General features: G+C 39.1%; 1 protein-coding gene across 1 annotated transcript in view; it reads right to left on the minus strand.

Moving 5' to 3' along the window:
- The window catches only part of abcc3 (ATP-binding cassette, sub-family C (CFTR/MRP), member 3), a 63686-nt gene that overhangs the window by 34277 nt on the left and 9727 nt on the right, over positions 1-19682 (minus strand). Inside the window, 3 exon segments of the mRNA XM_032502320.1 lie at positions 2814-2951; positions 4470-4595; positions 7665-7841. Coding sequence (XP_032358211.1) covers positions 2814-2951; positions 4470-4595; positions 7665-7841 — 441 coding nt within the window.

Below are 19682 nucleotides of genomic sequence, written 5' to 3' on the forward strand. Positions count from 1 at the left end.
TATCATTCATCTGTTTTTCAGAGCTGACAGCCATGCAAGCAGCTCAGTCAGTATGTTTACATGCTCACAATAACAACACTAACATGCAGGTTATGACTGGGCAATATGACGATATGTAATGTCAAAACGATATAAAAATGTCTATTGTACAGTATATATTGTTCCGTCGTTTCTATATGTCAAAAAACAGCAGCCGAACTGTGATACAGCGATACTTACGTCATATTTCATCACTGCCGAGCCTCAGTATTATTCCGTGTGTGTGTTTGTGTGTGTCGTTCCTGTCCTGCCACCCATTTTCCTGGCTCCTAGATCCCTGTTAACCGTCGCGCCTGCCATCAACCGGCTCATCACCTCTCCCAGTCTGCTCACTTGCGTCCCATCACTTTATCAACCTTGCCTTATTTTTACCCTGGCTCTTCACACATTTGGTGCTGCGTCGTTGATTCTGCTACAGTGGTAGTCTTGTGTTCTTTAATTATGCATTCCAGATTATTTTTAAATTTTGCTTTGATTTACCTTTGACATGTTTCTCTGTGCCACAGGATCTCTGCCTGCTCATCTGCTGCTTTGCCACGCTCACAAACAACAATATCCATTACTCTGCATTATTTGCCAGTCACCAGCTCCCACCAGCCAGATCCCCCTCCTTACTTTTATCCTCATTCTCTGCTAATGGACAATAAACCTTCTTTATAAATCATCAACTGGAGTCTGTAACCTACATGTGGGTTCCCTCCTTTTTCAAGTATTGAATTCACACTTTATTAAAGGAATTGCCAGAAAGTGTTGGTGGAATCAGGTTACTGTGTAAAGACTAGATGTAAACTAGATTTCCTCATTCTGTGCATTTACAATAATCGAGCTGTTGTCGAGATGATTCATGCGTGCTAATGTACCAAAAGTTTAACTTCACACCATTCTTCATATTTCTCACACACAATACTCCCAACACACATAAAGGTGAAGCCACTTCCCAAACATCTCAATCAGATGTTTCCACAAAAGGAACAAAACAGCAACTAATCTGTGACAGTTGTACACACCTTTTGTGCTTATACAAAAGAAGTCCCACCCACTCACTGACAGCATATGTAACTTGTAGCTTCATGATGATCATCATGACTTGCATTTTTTCATTAGTCTGGTCTAATACATATCTTTTATACATGCTTTGCTATGTTAATGCCACAATAACAATTCATGGTGGCTTAGCAATGAATGAGATTATCCTCCACACAGAATCTTGAGTATGAGCCAAAGAAAACAATCGGAGTAAAGAACTAACATTTTCACAATACAGACAATCAAGTAAGCTAATTAGCAGCAGCAGAGATCCAACAAAAATTTCAAGTCAAGATGTAACAAATAATGGTGCAAAACGTAGATTTCACAAAGTCAAATTTAATACAACTTTAGAACATTATAAATGAAATTTAAGACCTATATAGCTATATCAAAAATTTTAAAAAAGCACAGATGTCAGAGTCCGGAAACATCGTCTGAAACAATTCCCAGATTTCCTCATTTGCATTTTAGGACTGGTGTCTAGTAGTCACCGTGTGGAGGACCCAGAGCACCCCCACTCTAGTGTTGGCTCTGAACTGGCTCATTTGCTGAAGACCCTTCACAACAGTTAGATGTTTCTCATGTTTTGCATGAGACTCCAGCTACCCGACACCCGACCCAGTTTAATTACTTTCTTGCATAAGTTATGAGTATAAATGCATTGTTAGCAACTGGCTTTAACAAGCCCTAAATTTGTTATTTTCAAACCAAGTATCACTGAACTTGCACTTCCCCATAGCTGAAGAACAAAATCCATGTCATGTCTGTGGTACAACCCGAAAGAGACTTGCGCCAAAAACAACAAGAGCAGACTGGCTGGAAAATAAGTTGCATGTTGGTCTCATTAGTGACAGCAAATTATATTTGGGCTAGCAAGAGAAAGAACTACAACACCACGGAACAAGTAAATAAGATGTTTTAAAGCTCTGTGGGAGCATTTCAAAGAGCGTTAGGGGTAGCGTTACATACCATACAAATAAGGACCTGTTTAAAAGGCCTGAAAACACAAGACCTGAAACACAATACTTCAGCAGATTTAAAATTTTGATTTTGAAATTTTAGAAATACCTCAACCCTCTGGTTGTGTGGCTGTAAAACCACAGCTTTCTTTGCTTGAAAACCACACCCTTTGTAGTAGAAATGTGTAATAAGTCACTAATTAAAAGTGTTGTAATTCCAGTAGATTCCCTAGCCAAGTAATCACTTGAGTCAGTGGTATTCATCAACTTTGTTTCAATCCCCATGGACATGTTATGATCAGTTTGTTTTACAGTAGGTGACTGCTTCTGATACATATTTTACATTTTCTTCCTTGTGTACCCAAGTCTTGTCTTGTCGCCTTAGGGTTTGTTTGCCGTGTGCTGCGGTTGGTAAGCTGTGGTGCACTAGAGGTGAGATGAGTGTGCAAGAGCAACAGGTCAACTATTCCCCCTCCGCTTAGTGATGCCCTGGGGCGACCTCTTCAAAACATCCACTCACTGTACGTTCCAAATCAACTCCCGAGACAACAAGAGGGGTAAAACTGAGCTGACTGATGAAGTAGTCTTAAATGCAAGAGGACACTGAGGAGGATAAGAGGCAGAGGAGGAAAGAAGAACAAGAGCAAAGATGACATGTAGTAGTACATGTAGGAGAGATATATAGGTTAGGAGACAAGAGAATTGGGGGTAAAAATCCAAGAGATATGGTGAAAGATAAAAGGGCCCCAGGCAGAGAAGATGATGACATGTAAAGGGCATTCTCACCTGGCTGGAGGCCTGTAGGATCTTGGAGCGGAAAGGCACGATGGCACACAGCACAGACAGGAACCAGAAGATGAAGAGGACCCCTGAGGACTGAACCCCGTGTAACCTCTCATACTGGATCAGAAACGTGGCCAACAGCTGAGAGAGGAGGGAGTGGGATATTGCACAGAGAGAGGAAAAGGGAATGCGTGAGCAATTAGGGAGAGACTAAGTTAGATTAGCCAGGACAGAATCCCTGAGGGCATGTAAGGTAAACCACAGTCTGACTGGGCCAGTCTTTCATGCTGACTCCGTCACCATCCGCGGGGTTAGACAAGGTTATTTTGTTGTTTTTGTTTTTTAACCCGACTGAATGCTTTCAGCCTTGCTACTGAAATGCTGCCAATACAAAGGTTGATCAAAAAAACATTGGCATTTCTGATAAACGGTGTGTCACAAATACATACTACATACTGATTCTAAGCTGGTATTTAGTACTATATGCAGTGTGTTCACATCTGAAAAGTGACAGAGCTGAGTAAACTCAGACTGCATAATAAATGTGGCCAATTTGTGGATGTGACGTAAATGAATACTTTTATTTTGTACGCTTATGCATTTGAAATGTACAAATGAAATGGAGGAGATGCTCAGAGAATGAATGCATGTGACTGGGGGCTTCTTACTAGCTGAACAACTTGTATTTGCTTTAAAAAGTCAAGAATCCTTTTTAGTTTTGAATAAAATAATAATTTAAGCAGCTGTGACTGAAACCACTGCAGAGGAAAACACCTTTTTTTAAAACTGTAACAGTGCAACGTGGGTGAGATTGTACATTTCAAAATAGAAGTCTGCCAGCTATAGATACAGATAAAAAAGGCAGACAATTTTAAGATCTGTCCAGGGACAACGGATGAAAAATAGCCATTTGGCTAATTCTGGTGCATTTACAACAATGTTAATTATTGTACACTGTCCCTGTCAAATAAATTTATAAAATAAATAAAAATAAATCCAGTTAAAATACACTGTGAGCTTTAGTTGGATAGCTATAGTGACCCATTCATGACTAGCAATAGACCAAAAAATTAATTGAAAAAATAAGCAATAGGTAATAATAATTTATGACCAAATAATCATTAGATGCAGCCCTGGCTTAGCTCAACAGCTAATTTGCATTTGTAGTGGCTTGAATACACATTCCATTTAAATGTATATGCAAGTAGGCTTCATATAACATAATTTAGTTTTTTTATTATATACTATATGATAAAAATGTAATACTATATTCAGAGTTTCTTAACAATGAATCAACGCACACCTGAATAAAAGGGTCTGAATAACTTTCACAGTGCAGGCTTGGTGAGGCTATCAGTTATCATACTGTGTACTCAGATACCATCTTTGTAATGTGTGCTCTGCATTTGACTGCATTTGTATATGTAAAAATATTTTTGTATACTTGTTTGGTTGTACCAATGTAGCTTCCAAGCCACAACAAATTCAAAAAGGATTTTTAAAGCATGAAATGTTCAACATGTTAATTCTAAACAACGTGTTTGAACAAAAGACTATTGAGATAAGATTATAAAAATAGAACCACACATCCTCTTACAAAATCTCAAAGCTTCTTCTCACGAGTTCAAATCTTGTGCAATGGGGTGAACGTATCCTCACCATTGTCATGCCGAGCACCAGCGGGGTGATTAGGTAGATGGGTGGCTGGCTGTGCTCCTGCCGCAGCTCGTGGAATGTGTAGAAGAGATCGGTCCAACACACAATCGATAACAACAAGCCAAGCGCCTGAGAGCAGACAGAGTGAGAAAGGACAAAAGTAAAAAAATATATATATATTAAAAGAGACATTAAATACTATATTTACAAGAAGGATGTTTAACTGGCTAGTAACTACGGCTAGGTTTGAAAAATCTATGTTCCATTTCAAATCAATTTTCATTTGAATGATCAGATTCGATTAAGAAAAATCTAAAATCGATCTCTGTCTGTTTCATATGACATTAAGACTCAAGGATTTCATTGGTAACAACTATGCCATGCTAGCTTGTCGGAAAGGGTGTTAATTACGCTCCAAAGTTAGGCTACATATTGGCGAGGGAAAACTGGCAGGGCCATTTTAAAAGGGGTCTGGTATCTGAATAAAATGTCACTCCATTCTCACTAACTGAGTGACGGTAGAGTCTTTAGAGCTGCACTGGATTGTGTTGAATGCTGTGGTATGTTCATGTTAAAGTGCACAAAAAACATATATAAAACAATAAAGTTAAAGGGAAAAGTCAAAAAGTTGGTTAACATTGTTGCATGTGACAACTAGCTACAAGCTAACGGCAGTAAAATAGCTTATCTTGGCAGCTAGTGCTTTCAAATTACTTTCAAATTACTCCTGAAACATGTTCTGTTTACGCAGTATTTGGTTTCAAATCCTTTATCTGCAATTTTTTACCGTAGAAAGTACTGCTATATGTGTTTAGTGAACCACTGCTAACTATAGTAGCTACCAGGCTAACGGCAGTAAACAATGTCATCTGGGCTGCCAATGTTGGTAAATTCGCCCCAATTCCGGTTTGCGTCGCTGCTGAAACGTGTTAGATTGCGTAGTGTTTGGTTCATTAGCCTTCATTTTCTTTTATACAATCACTAGAAAACCTCTATAGATAGGGACCTGCGGTGTCTGCTTCTGGGGGGGGGGGTTCAAATAACAAGAAACGGCTTGAAAAAAAAGGTAACTAAGTATGAATGGAAAGATTTGGTGATGGAAATGTATGAAATGAATTTAAATCTGTTTATTGATCCCCTATGGGGAAATTACAATTTACACTCTGTGTCCACACTTTGTTAGTTTACACACAGTCCTTAACTACACACACACACACGCTCAGGATCTATACATGCACTAATGGAGAGATGTCAGAGTGAGTGGGCCACCAGCCAAACCAGCGCCCTGGGCGGGTGGGGGGGGTACGGTGCCTTGCTCAACAGCACCTGGCAGTGCCCAGGAGGTGAAGTGGCATCTCTCCAGCCACCAATCCACGCTACGTACTTTTGGTCCACAGGGGGACTTGAACCAGTGACCCTCCAGTTCCCAATCCAACTCCCTACGGACTGAGCTACTGCCACCCCTAGAAGACTACCATCAGGACTATGGTAGTCTGTAACAACCTGCAGTGCCCTGCTGTGACATGAACTACAACTACCATTTCTAGTCACTGTTCCATTATCTTTATTGTGACTCTTATTACTATTCATCACCCCCCCCCAGCCGGCCTTTAGACTCCGCCTACCAAGAGCCTGGGTCCTTCCGAGGTTTCTCCCTAAAAGGGAGTTTTTCCTCGCCCCTGTCGCACTAATTGCTCGCTCTTGGGGGAATTACTAGAACTGTTGGGTCTTTGTAAATTATAGAATGTGGTCTAGATTTACTGTGTCTTGAGATAACCTTTGTTATAATTTGATACAATAAATAAAAATGAATTGAATTGATTAGAAATCAAATATCTTTATTTAAAGAAATGTGTGAGAAATGGACTAAATGTGTAACATAAACAAAGTTCCTTTCATTTCTTTTTCTTGTTTTTCTCTCTTTCTCTCCTGCGGTGTCAAAGTGGAGAAACATGACATCACGTTCTCCTGAAAAAGATTTACTTACTCATGATTATTTTACCTACTAACCATGGAACTGGAAGCTATAAATTGTGAATTATTATCATTATTACTTTTTTGTGTATTTGTCATTTTATGTTCACTTTCATTTTTTATACGCATTTGTTTATTTGTTGTTAAAAAATGCTAAGAAAAAAGAAAAAAAAGAAATGAGGAGCTATGAAACAGTGAATAGCTTTTTCTGAATGTCACAAACCTCCATAAAAGACTCCTTATAATACCAGAATTTTATCCATTTGGTCTAACAAAATTTGGAAAGTCTAGAACAGGGGTTCCCAAAACTTTCAGCCCACGACCCCCAAAATAACGGTGCAAGTGACTTGCGACCCCCCCCATTATAAACTTATATAAACATTGCGCGCAACCGCGCGTATCCAAGCACGAGCATATTGACAACACAAAATAACACAGAATAACACAACAGTTTAATCTTGTGTTGAAATCATGGCTAACATATGCTATTTCTAATCGTTTTTAAATTTTTATTTTATTTCTGGAAATCCACTTGCGACCCCCCCTCTCTGGCTCGCGACCCCCCTGTGGGTCCCGACCCCCACTTTGGGAATCACTGGTCTAGAAGAGCAGTATGATAGCATTATTTTATCCCATTTATATCTGCGGTGGGCTAACAGTAAGCAAGCCAAATGGGCCAGCTAGCTAGTTAGCCCAGTTTATGTGCTTCCACTAAAAAAACAGCATGATGGGTCCTCCTAAATTTAAATATTATCAAGGGACAGATGTCGTAAGTCACTAACGATATACAACCAACACTATGTGCAGCAGCATTCATAGACTACAGGGCTATGACATGCTCCAGTTCCCCATGGACATTAAGGTTTACGGTGTGTCTGCTAGCAATGCCGGGTCTCTAAATGTCCGTCAGCTGCCCACCCAGAGGTCTGAAACAAACAGCTGTTTCCACAAACTGACAACAAACAATGTTTTGTCCACTTTGAACTATAAATCATGAATAGCTGCAGGGAGCTTCATTATAACGTTAAGTGAGGAGAATTCCAAGTTCAGTTTAACTGAACCAACTATAACTTGTTTGGTGGTAGCCAATGAAGCACTGAACAACCAGCTGTACTCATAACACAAGTGGACAGCGCTGAGTTAAATATTAAACAGATGTATCAGTCTAACCTCGCTATTGAAGTACACTGGGATAAAATACATAACAATGAAGTCCAATCTCACCGTTTTGATTCTGTTCAAAATGGACATCATGATGTAGTCTCTGTTGCTCCTCTTGAGATAGAAGAGGTAGATGGGGCAGACAGCCCAAAGGTAGATGCACGGCAGCCATGACAGGACAGAGAGCTGAAAACACTTCGGGAGGTCAGGTGAATCTGTGTGCAACGTCTGATTGGCTACCTGCAGAGACACGCAACATGGGGAAGAGCTCCTTAGTTACAGGGATGCATTTCTTTACAACCAATCCAAAACTGTGCTATCTAAACTTTTCCACTGACCAGCAGAAATCAAGACTCAGGCACACACTTTAAACAGGGCACACCTCCAACACCACCCCACACAAACACACCACCACAGCTTCATCAGACCAGATGTCTTCCTTGAAGTGAAAACTGTAAACACTTTGACAATATTTACCCATCTTGATGGTCAGGGGGTGGGAAACATGATGCAAAATCTAGTTCTTCGCGTCAGAAATGTGGCTAACACGGTCAGTGCAAACATTATAATCTATTATATTATATATTCCAAGATTAGTAGCAATTTAAAGGTCAGAGCCACAGCAGCCTCACAACATTCCTCTGACCTTAGATCATTTATTAACCAGGAATGTAACTGTTTTTTTTTAAACTAAAATCAGACTCAAAGGCTGGAGGAAATACCATAAATGCATACTCAAACGTAAAAATCTAACTTTAACTTATAGTGGATTTAGGCCCAGGAATGACTACATGTGACACGTGATTTGTGTTGTTTTTTTGTCACTAAAATCATCAGATTATTTTGCATCTATTACCAAGGTATATTGACTGAAGCAAAATGGCATCTACAACATACAATGTTTAAACATCGTATAATGTGGTCTGTGAGGTCTTTCTGAAAATAGAAGTTGCTTTGTAGCTTTTTTGAAATGTGATTTTTCAATGCTGTGAGCACCACCACCACCACCACCAAATTAGATTCACCTCCATTGTAATTAGTGACAGCAGAAATCTCAGTGACAGATCTCCAGGAACATAGACAAATCCAACCAAAATAATCTACTTCCAGGTCTGCAAACTCTACTTTTGCTTTATTACTTTAATTACATATTCAATTTAATTTTAACGTCACTTACTTACACCGCAATATTGTTTCTTGTACTAAGGCAACCGAACTTTACAATACCTTTATTTGACGCCACTTTACTTTCAGTCTACCTTCTGCTCATTGTCTATTGTTTGCCTGTTTTTCTTGTGTATTTACTTGTTTGTTTTACTTTTATTGTAGAAAATGCTGCTGTAACAAGGGATTTTCCCCGCTGTGGGATGAATAAAGAATTATCTAATCTAAACTCAAGTAGGATGCAAAAGGTTGTGAAACCGTCATTATGACGCTATGTGCGTCTTTCTTGACTCTTTTTCCTCCTTGACCACTTCTCTCCTTCTCTCTGCTGCACTAGAGAATGTCTGACAGTGAATTAACTGACACCTGCAGTACAGAGTTTACGCACCATGAAACAGACATGGAAGTCAAGGCAAAGTAGCAAACATAGTTTGCCTCTGGACCACACAAAAGCTGGAAGTATCTCTCTTTGGGTAAGATTCCTGTAGCTCAGTTAACCCCCACAGGTCTAAGACATTTTTCCTATCTTTACCTGGTCTCCTTTTGTAATAATGCATGTTTAACACCCACACTGTAATGCACAATCATGTTATTTACATCTTGTTTTTTCTTCAAGAAAAATATATATAACATGGCACACACAATATGAATGTTGAGTTATATGCCCATGAAGACAAATCAAAAATAGGGGTTGAATCTCACAAATGTTTATTCAATAATTGTGATTTGCCCAGGGGAAGTGCCAACACACGTATGCCCTAACTTAAGTAATTTCATCAATTTAGGCCACTTCTGTTGCACACACAAACCCACTCAATATCAATATTGTGGCAATATTCTCGGGTTGACAATTGGTGCTTTAACAAAATATCTTAGATTTTAGATAAATAATCCTCAGTAATGTGGACATGATGTCTAAGTGGGGTGAAGGCAAATAACAGCTATAACAGTCTGATGAGTTCATAAAAGTACATCAATTTACTGTAATGCAGCCTTTAAAACCAGTAAAAGACTAAACTTATGCCATGTTACGAAATTACGATATTCAAAATCTAAGACGATATCGTATCATAATATCGATATTAATATAATATTGCACAGCCCTAATGCAGAGACCTGAAAACATGGTCATATAGGTTCATTAGGTTGAGAAACTTCTGTATGTTGAGCTCAACGTGAGGTGATATGTAAATGTTAAACATTTCCACAACATTGTATAAAACCGTACGATTCATTCGTTTTCCTGCAGAGGAACCATAACTGAGTGATCCAGAGGCCATCTGGAGGAGAAAGGTAAAGTAAACATGAATCCTAGTGAGATGCAGCCCTGACAGACAGGTTATCTTGCTCCCCTGGACAAACAGTTGACGGCCCATCCACAGATGGAAACAAGATAAACACAGCTGCTGCTAGTCTCCAACTCTTCCATTTATCACCACACCCATCTGCTGAAGCAAGCGTGTACAGCTTAGTGTGTGTGTGTGTGTGTGTGTGTGTGTGTGTGTGTGTGTGTGTGTGTGTGTGTGGTGTGTGTGGTGTGCTGTGTGTGTGTGTGTGTGTGTCTGTGTGTGTAAAAGTGTTGCAGTTGTAAGGAGGTGATGGCTAAAGGTTTTGCCAGTTCTGGCTAATGGGCCTTAAACACAAATGGTGGTTTCACAACTCTTCTTTACAGGAACGATTTCTGAAATCGCCATTGCCAAACATACCTGACTCCATTTAAATAATGGACAGATAGTCTAGCTAGCTACAGAGATCTGAGGAGCAGGTAACCTTAGTCCTCAGAAATCCACCAGTTTAAAATGCCAACACCACGAAAGCGGAAGAAAACGGACTACGGCGAAAATACATGCATCTGGCGGAATTCCCTGTGACACCGGAGCAATCCCGGAAGTAGAACGTCGAGGATATAGACTAGTTTCGTTGTGCTAGGATACTCGGATGGGCATTTCTAATGTTTTAGTCAATGTTGATTTTTAATCAAGAAAAATATTTGTCAGATCTATCAACACAAGACTGAATCCAAACAGGACGTACTCATGCTCCTTTTGCTTGTGCTAAATATTTCGGAGAAGTCATGGCATCGACGGTGTTTGCATGTTTTACTCGGCATGGAACAAAGTACTGAAAAGTAAATGTCAAATTTAAAAGCATTCAGATATCTCTACTGCAGAGTGGGGGAAAGGCTGTGAGCAAATACCATGTTTAACAACTACCCATTCAAAGACAAAGAGTTTTTCTTTCCTCACTCTCATCCATTCTTATCTTGGTGGCTTAATTAGTTTCTGCTATGGGGGCTCACCTTTCAAATGGAATATTCATGTAAGCAAACAAGACGATGGAGAAACTTTTTAAACTTTTCTCAGCAGATATTAACCTCTCTGTTTTCTTAAAAAAGAAGATTGTCTCCATGGATAAAAGGATAACATAAATTGACTGATTGATTGCTATGATTTGTGAGCTATTTGGTCAGCTGCAGCCCTCCCATCCGCCGCCCCTCCTGCTCTACATCAAAATGACAATGAGTAGACTGCAATTCATTTTCTGCAATAAAAAGAACAAATAGAGGTCAACTGAGGTCAGAGCAAAGCTGGTCTCATAACTGTCTCATAATAAGAAGACATACTTTATTAATCCGCTGCAAGGGGAAATTACATGTTTACACTCTGTCGGTGTTACACATTACACACAGGCCCGAAACACACAAACACAAACAGGACCTTATACATAAGAGAGAGGGCTGCCCATTAAAGGTCGGGGGGTCAGTGCCCTGCTCAAGGGCACCTTAGCAGTGACAAGGACGTGAGCTGCCACCCCTCCAGCTACCAGTCAACACAGGGACTTGAACGGTTACTAAGCCAAGTCCCTCCGGACCAAAGCCCGACCGATAAAGGATTTTTTAGGCCGATACCGATACAAAGAATTGGTTATTTAAAAATCCAATATTTAGGAAAAAAAACAAAAAAATCTCAAAACACATTACAAAACATAAACAGATTTCCCGAACATTAGTTATTTATGAGTTCTCAGTAAAATAACATCATAATGATTCATTTTATGTATAACAGAACAGAGGAACATCAAAATATATTAAAGTTCTGATGAATAAAATGTATAAAAATACAAACTTAAGATATGAAACTTAAAGTCCTTTGAACAAAAACACTATAACAAAAAAAAATATCAGAGTTTTGCCAACAGGAACGTTGTAGAGCGCCCTCTGGTGGACAAACCATGCACCACCAACACTCAGAACACAGTTGACCGTCCATTTTTATTTTGTTCATGTATTCATTTATGAAAATCATTTATTTGTCATGACTGATTTTTTGTTTTATCGGCCATTGTAAATGCCGATAAAGATATTTTGTGAAATGTCTAATATCGGCCTATATTGTCGGTCGGGCTCTACTCCAGAATGAGCTACTGCCCCCCCGAATAGCTTGGACTCAGGGCACAAATCCTTCTGCCCCAAATTAAATTTAAATATAGGCTAGTAGTATCGCAAGAAAAACAAGTATGTTTAGTTACTGTATGTGCAGTTTAATAACAAAGATCTGTCAATACTTATCTTAAAATTTTTTAATGGGCAATAACCATCTGAGGAGAAAAGACCAAGTGATGTAACAGTGCTACTCAAGAAGCGATATTACAAAATTTCATTTTAGAGATTTATTTACTATTTTATTCATATTTTACGCTACTTCAGTGAACCCAAGACTTTTCAAGCACCAAAACATTGAGTTTAGGTTTGTTTTCGCGAGAGATTCAAGAAATCCGAGAAACTTTTCAGGCCAAATTATTTTTTTACACATTGCTCTGGTGCAACAGACTAGGTAAAGTGCCAGAAATGCCTTTGGATTCTGAAGCAGTTATTAATACTGGCTGGTTAAGAGGAGTGAGGAGTTATTGTAGCTTATCAAAAGTAAGTAGCAACAGGCTCCAATATGTCTGACGCCACCCAAATAGCCATCACTGCAGCAGGAAAGACACACTCTCTAGTTGGCAAGAATAATGCAAATGCTCCTATTTATGAACAAAAAATGAGAGCCAGAGAACATAAACAAAGTGGTGTGTGAGCTGTGCGACAAACAAGTCAGGATTATGGAAAAAAACACAAATCTCCACTCCCATCTCGAAACTCAGCATCCAACAGAATACACAAGTCTGCCACCGACTCCGTCCACGTTCCACAAAGAGCAGTCGGACCAAAACTCTCAACACGCAATCAAGCATCACAAAAACCTTTAGCTTCTGAAATATATTTAATAAGGGTGTGACGAGATCTCGTTTTTCTCGTCGAGGTGAAAAGTTGTCTCGTGAGGCGATGTAATGAAAAATTGTTTCTGTTTGCACTTGTAGTTTTGAGAGAGCAGTACTTTGGTTATTGATACACTTACTGTTTGCATTTAAAGTGTTATTTTTCTGTTATTTACACATTTATTTTATTTATACTGTTTATTTTTTTATGTTCGGTTTGTGGAAAGGAGTTAGATTTCTCGTGTGCAATTGTACAGGGCAGAAGCCAGTTGGTAGAGTTTATACAAAACATTTTGCAGTGTTTGCACGTCCTATACTGCATATAATTCATTAAAATAGTAAAAAAAAAAAAAAAGTTAAATAACATTCATCATTAATAGTTGATTTCAAAATGCACCTAAACTGTTTTGCATTTTGTGATTTTTCAGTTGAATAAAAAAACTATTTTCCATTCATATATTTCATCGATGATTTCTTTAATTTTTTTTTTTTAAATCTCGTCTCGTCTCGTTCTCGTGAACCCAATCTCGTGATGTGTCTCGTCTCGTGGCGTGGGCGTCTCGTCACACCCCTAATATTTAATGAAGTTACCCTGCTGTTCCTTGTGTGTAAATGTGCACACGGTCTCTCGAAATGGGGATGCAACGCCTGATGAAAATGAAACAGACAGCAGCTTTGCAGCTTAATAATATTAAAATGTATTTTTTCATTATTAAGGATGTATTATTTCACCCGCCCACAACTCATCTGTTATTAATCCTAATGTTCATCTTGATGAGCTGAACAGATTTGACTATAATCTGTGCATCACTACTAGGTGGGATACATAGAAAATTAAGATGATTGTTCTGATTAATCACTCTGTCCCGTCCACAGATATTAAACAATCATTTTGTATATTGTTGTTTTTCCTAAAGCAATATCGTTGCATCATCGGGAAATGATGGTGGCAATTTCAGCAAACAACAAGTCCGATGATTTCAGGTAAAATGCAGCTTTTAGTCAAAACGTGAACAAAACTTGCATGACAAGAGAGCCGCCTGTTGTACACACACAAATGTCTGAACACTCCTGAACATCAGAAGAACTGCTTTTTATCTTCTTTTGTCCTCACACATTTCATATCTCTTTCTGCGGAACTGTTACTTCAAACTACTCCTTATATGTAAGCCACTTACAATAGATTCACACATTCCAATCTATTTTAAACCGTGGGACAGGGTTACATCAAAACTAACCCTCATGTGGGAGACCCTGATGAAATACATTTGAAAACTTGCCAAATCCTAATATCCACACCCACACACACACATACACACACACACGTGCCCGACTTAACACATGATCCAGGCTTAAGCCTGGCATGGATAATAAAAGCTATTAAATCAAATGACAAGTAGACGTTTTATAAAGGCTTCAGAAATGACCTTTATTTCAGACTTTTACGGTGATGATAAGTAGAGAAAAGCTGCTCACTGGTGGCTCCTACTAAACGTAGAATGGCTGGCCTTTATTCCATTTCACAGGCTTTCAGGCAGTTATCTCTACACTCGAAACCTGAAAGCTGAAACTTCAACAAAAGGTGAGATAAAAAGAGTAAGGTGCTTTGAGATAAAAATCCAGCCAGAGGAGATTTACAGCGTACAGGTTACAAGAACCTCACATTAAAAGAACAGGCAGTCTGAAACAAAGCAGAGAATGCTAAGCTACGGGTCTGGCATTTCCCTCCCTTGTGAGTCTCATCACTCAGCGGGATTGTTGCATAGCACCTAGTTATTATAAAAAGGATGCTTTCAGAGCCACAGGGAGCTATTGCTACCACCTTCATAAACACAGAGTTACATCAGTTTGTGAAAGTAGTCAACAGTCATTGCTTGAAGCATTAACACAATCAATGGTAGTAGAAGTTGGAATGAATTTGCGACATATCGCGAAAGACAGAGATTTTGTGTTTTAGTTGAATGAAAATATCAGTAGAAATCAGAATCGGAAGGTTGGTGGTTTGATCCCTGGTCCCATGTCAAAGTGTCCTTGGGAAAGACTTTGAATCGCGAGTTGCGAGTGTAAATAATGTGTGTGAGTGTTTATCTGATGAGCAGGTGGCACCTTGTACGGCAGCCTCGGCAGTGTGTGAATGGTTAATGGGTCCTGTACAATGTAAAAGCGCTTTGAGTAGTTGTTGAGACTAGAAAAGTGCTATATAAAATACAGTGCATTCTTTTTTTTGTAGTGCATTTTATATTCAAATCAATGTTCAATTTGTTCAATAACAGAATGTTAGTTTTTAATTCAACAAGCAATTTGTTGTATTTTCGCAGAATACTGAAAGCAGCTGAAATGCAGAACTGAGTACACTTAATATCTTAATCTAATATCTCATTTATTGCACGTTATAGTGTTGTCACAATATTCAACAATGTTATTGCATATCACATATTTTCCTAATATCGTGCAGCCCTATTTGGAAGTAATTCCCTGCAATATCAAATATCATGACTACAATACACAACAATCAATGTTAAAGCAATTTAGTATTGCAAAAAACAATACAATGGATTCTACAATTTCCATAATGCACCATAATGCTTTCATTAGACTCTCCCTGCCTCATAAACGCCTATTCTCTTCTTTCAAACCCCTAACCTCCAGTTAATTAAGTCATTATCAAACCTAACCCAAGAAAACCTTGAGGAAATAACTTTAGAAAGTTCTTCCTGAGAACTGTTTTCACCTTGATGCGTTAGGGTTAGGGTTAGTGGAGTGCATTAACCAGGGTTAGGGATAGGGTTAGGTGGAACCGTGGAGTGCCCCTTTAAGTCAAAAACATTCTAAGGAGTTATTTATTAATTGTTCAACGCTCAAGAAGTGAGTAAACCTGTTATAACCCTAACCCTATCCCCTTAATACTGTAGAATAGCAGGAAATCCTTACAATGTAATGTATTTAATGAAACCGAAAGAATGTTGCAGCATAGTGTTTCCATTTCAGTTTAGGGAGAGAGAGATCACACACACACACACACACACACACACACAAACACACACACACACAGCAAACGACCTTGTGTAATACTACTGCCCGGCCAAAGCTCTGATTATTCACTGTTGATTAGTTCCATAGCTCAAATTAAAGCTAATGCACGGGTCAGAATCGGAAACCTGCGGCTCATTGCTGTAAGTCATCCCCCCCTCTCTCTCTCCTCCTCTCCTATCTAATAAAGGCCTACAATAATCTAAAAAAGAAAAATAATAATAAATAAAGCTGCAAGCAGTGATGAACGGGCCCACGCCTCCTTGCAGGTCGGGGGCACTGGCAGACGCCAATCTTTGCGACATGAGTGCATTTGTTCGGCACTCACACTGCAAAAACCAAAGATTGATTTTGCTGCTGCTATCTGTGTGTGTGTGTGTGTGTGTGTGTGTGTGTGTGTGTGTGTGTGTGTGTGTGTGTGTGTGTGTGTGTGTGTGGGCTTCTGTCTGCGTGTGACCCCAACCTGCTCCTTCCGTAAAAAGCTTCCGTATGGATGTATTTTAAATGTTGTCCTCTTTTCAAAATTACTTTTTTCTTTTTTCATATCGCAATATTTATCGCGGCGAGAAAAAAATATCGCAATGTAAGATTTTTCCAATATCGCGCAGCCCTATTTTGAACATACACACGTTCCACCAGAACAAGTTCCTTCCCCGAGACTATTTTGTAGCGGCTCCGTGCTCTCTTGTAATCTGCGCCGTCAGTCTTCATGGCATGTGTCGCCAGCAGCAACAATCATCCGTATAGCCCTAATCAACAATGAAAATAACGTTAGTTGCAGACCTAGAGATCAGACAGACTTGTTGGGATTCCTCCTTGTGAAATGTCTTGTACTGTGTGACCTGTCGCCGATCACTCGAGTGATGTGCAAACCACAATAACTTCAAGAAATGCCATTCAGTCGTGTAATGTGACCAGTAAAGCTATCAGACGACTTTTAAAGTCTTACAGTTTGTCCCATCTCCTTTTGTTGTAAATTACTGTATGTATCAGTTTGTGGATCGTGTGCAACACTTTAATACCATGTGGTTTACTACTGTTGATCAACAATTATGCACCAAGAAAGATCATTAATAAAGTAAATAAAAAGTACAGTTTTATGACATTGGAACAGTGTAGGGAGTGGAGTTCTGTTATATTAACTTGTACCAGCCACCGCAGTGAAATCAAATCAGTTACAGTCAATCAATACCCTTCTAACGTGGTGGGGGTGACAGACCTGTCTTATACTTTCTAGTGTATGTAGAGCATGGGTCTCAAACTTGCGGCCCGGGGGCCAATTGCGGCCCGCGGGAGGATATTTTGTGGCCCCCTACTTGACATCATAGTTAAGTGTTAGTGCGGCCCACGCGTTCTGAAACTTTTTGTCATTGCGCATGTAACTTATGGGCTACCGTAGTCTCGTGACAGCGGTGTAACCGTTGTCAAGCTAGCTAAGTACCCTTTGTGGCAAATGCCTGAGGTTTGACAATGTGATGTCTGTTGTTGTGAAATGCACCAACCATATCAGATCTAGGGGTTTAAAGCACCGGCAGTTCCGCGCCCTTTTTTGAGGAAATAGAGGGTTTTTTTGGAATACTTGATGTGGCCCAGCTAAACCCAGACTCTACTTCCAGCGGCCCCCAAGTAAATTGAGTTTGAGACCCCTGATGTAGAGGGTTTGAGAAAAGAAATAGCAGCAGGCTGTCCATCTGTTCTCTGTTACACATAAAGCTGCAGACGGTATGAATGGAGGCTGACGAGTGGAAGACTGCAGGAGGACCGGCCTTGCTGCAGGCCAAGTTCATTTACAACATGGAAAACGTTACCGATTTCATACATGGATCTGTGTTCTTTCTAACTGGAAACTACCGGATATCTTGAATGTGGCTAACAGGATAGAAATTCCTCTTCTTAGTGGACAGACAGTTATGATTTCGAGAGGATTTGCTGTCTTACTTGTAAATGAAAACCAATAAAAAATGTTGCAGAACACACAGGAAGTGACTAAGACTGTAACGGGGAAAAACCACAGACCATCCTGCAGTAGGATATGGATAACATAAAACAACTAGTTTGGAAGTTTGAAGAGAGTACTAATTCACCTACACTAGCACTTTTAACATTGTGGGAAATCCTTTCTTCTTCTCAGCTGCAAATGAGACCATTTCACAGCTCATATTTCCTGACGGTTTGCTCGGTTGGGAGTATTTTAGATCAGGAAATAGATACTACACTTTTCTGTAAAATGATAAAATGTTACAAGCATGCTGGTGCAGCTGGGAGGGGCCCATTAATACCAGTGTTGCCAGATTGGGTGTATCTTAGGGCACGTTTTTATCCAAATCTTGCAACATATTGACTTTACTTCTCTTTTCTCTCAAAGAGAGTCACCAATATTTCTCAGTGAATTTGCTCTGTGGCTTTCTGGACAGTGCTCAGACATTGTTGATTTGACAAAAATGTAGTCCAATCACAGCCAAGAACGCTTTTTGTTGCTTTTTTTAATCTGCCCGATAAAATTAAAAGTAAGATAGCCCAATTTGGCATCACTGTCCAGGGAGTAGGAGAGATCAGCAGTAAATTACTCTTTCATTATTCTCATAATTACATTCAAACGCGCCATTTTATAAATACCACTTTTAGTTTTTCACCTATGGTAAGCTTAAGTCTCGACTGGCTTTTACAGTGCAGGATATCAAATATCAAGAAAGTTGTCCTGTCCCTAGCTCTCACTGTCCCCCTTAGCTGCTGAGCTAACATGTTGTTAGCTAACTTTATAGTTTAACAAACTGACGGAACACGCTGCTGCTGAGCTTGGAATGTCTAAAGATTACAGTGGTTAAGATTTTAATGGGATGTACTGAAAGTCTAACGAAGGCATTCTGACTATTGTTTACTATCTGCTAGTGTTAGTAGCTGTTGGTCAGTGCTCTACTGCTATCTCACTGTAAAGGGCTGGCAAATGACATCCACAGGCAGCTTTTTAAATATGATACATATTAAGATACAAAGTGAGATAAGGTTGACCCTGGCTTTAGGGCTGCAACTAACTTCCCATTGTTGATTAATCTGTTAATTATTTTCTCAATTAATGGTTAATGGTCAATTAATTAGTCTATAAAAAGTCTGAAAATGTTTTTCCAAACTTCAAGATATTCAGGTTCTTGTCATAGAGGAGTGAAGAAACTAGATAATATTCACATTTAAGAAGCTGGTATTATAAAATGATTTCATAAAAAGACAAAAAAACTCAAACCAATTCATTGATTATCAAAATAGTAATAACTAATGGATTAATTAATTAATCTTTTGCAGCTCTAGAACGTTTAACAGATGACAGCCAAAATTAATTTTAATACAGCTTATCTAACAATGGCAAGCACTTTAACAGCTTTTGTTGACAGGACAATTGGGTGCAGGAAGTCATTTGTGTCACTCTGGTTCAAACCTGGCTGGCGTTGTATACAATTATCTAGGGTAGAGCCAGACTGAATTATTAGGCATTTTCCAAACTATCGGTATCGGCATTTATATATATGTACTGTATATATATATATATTTTTAAAAATTCATTTATAATTCGTGACTACCATGTCCAGTTTAGCTGCTGTTACATAGAAGCCAAGAGTGAAACGGAATTATCTATCT

The sequence above is a fragment of the Etheostoma spectabile genome, chromosome 21, assembly GCF_008692095.1.
Source record: "Etheostoma spectabile isolate EspeVRDwgs_2016 chromosome 21, UIUC_Espe_1.0, whole genome shotgun sequence".
Lineage (NCBI taxonomy): Eukaryota > Metazoa > Chordata > Actinopteri > Perciformes > Percidae > Etheostoma > Etheostoma spectabile.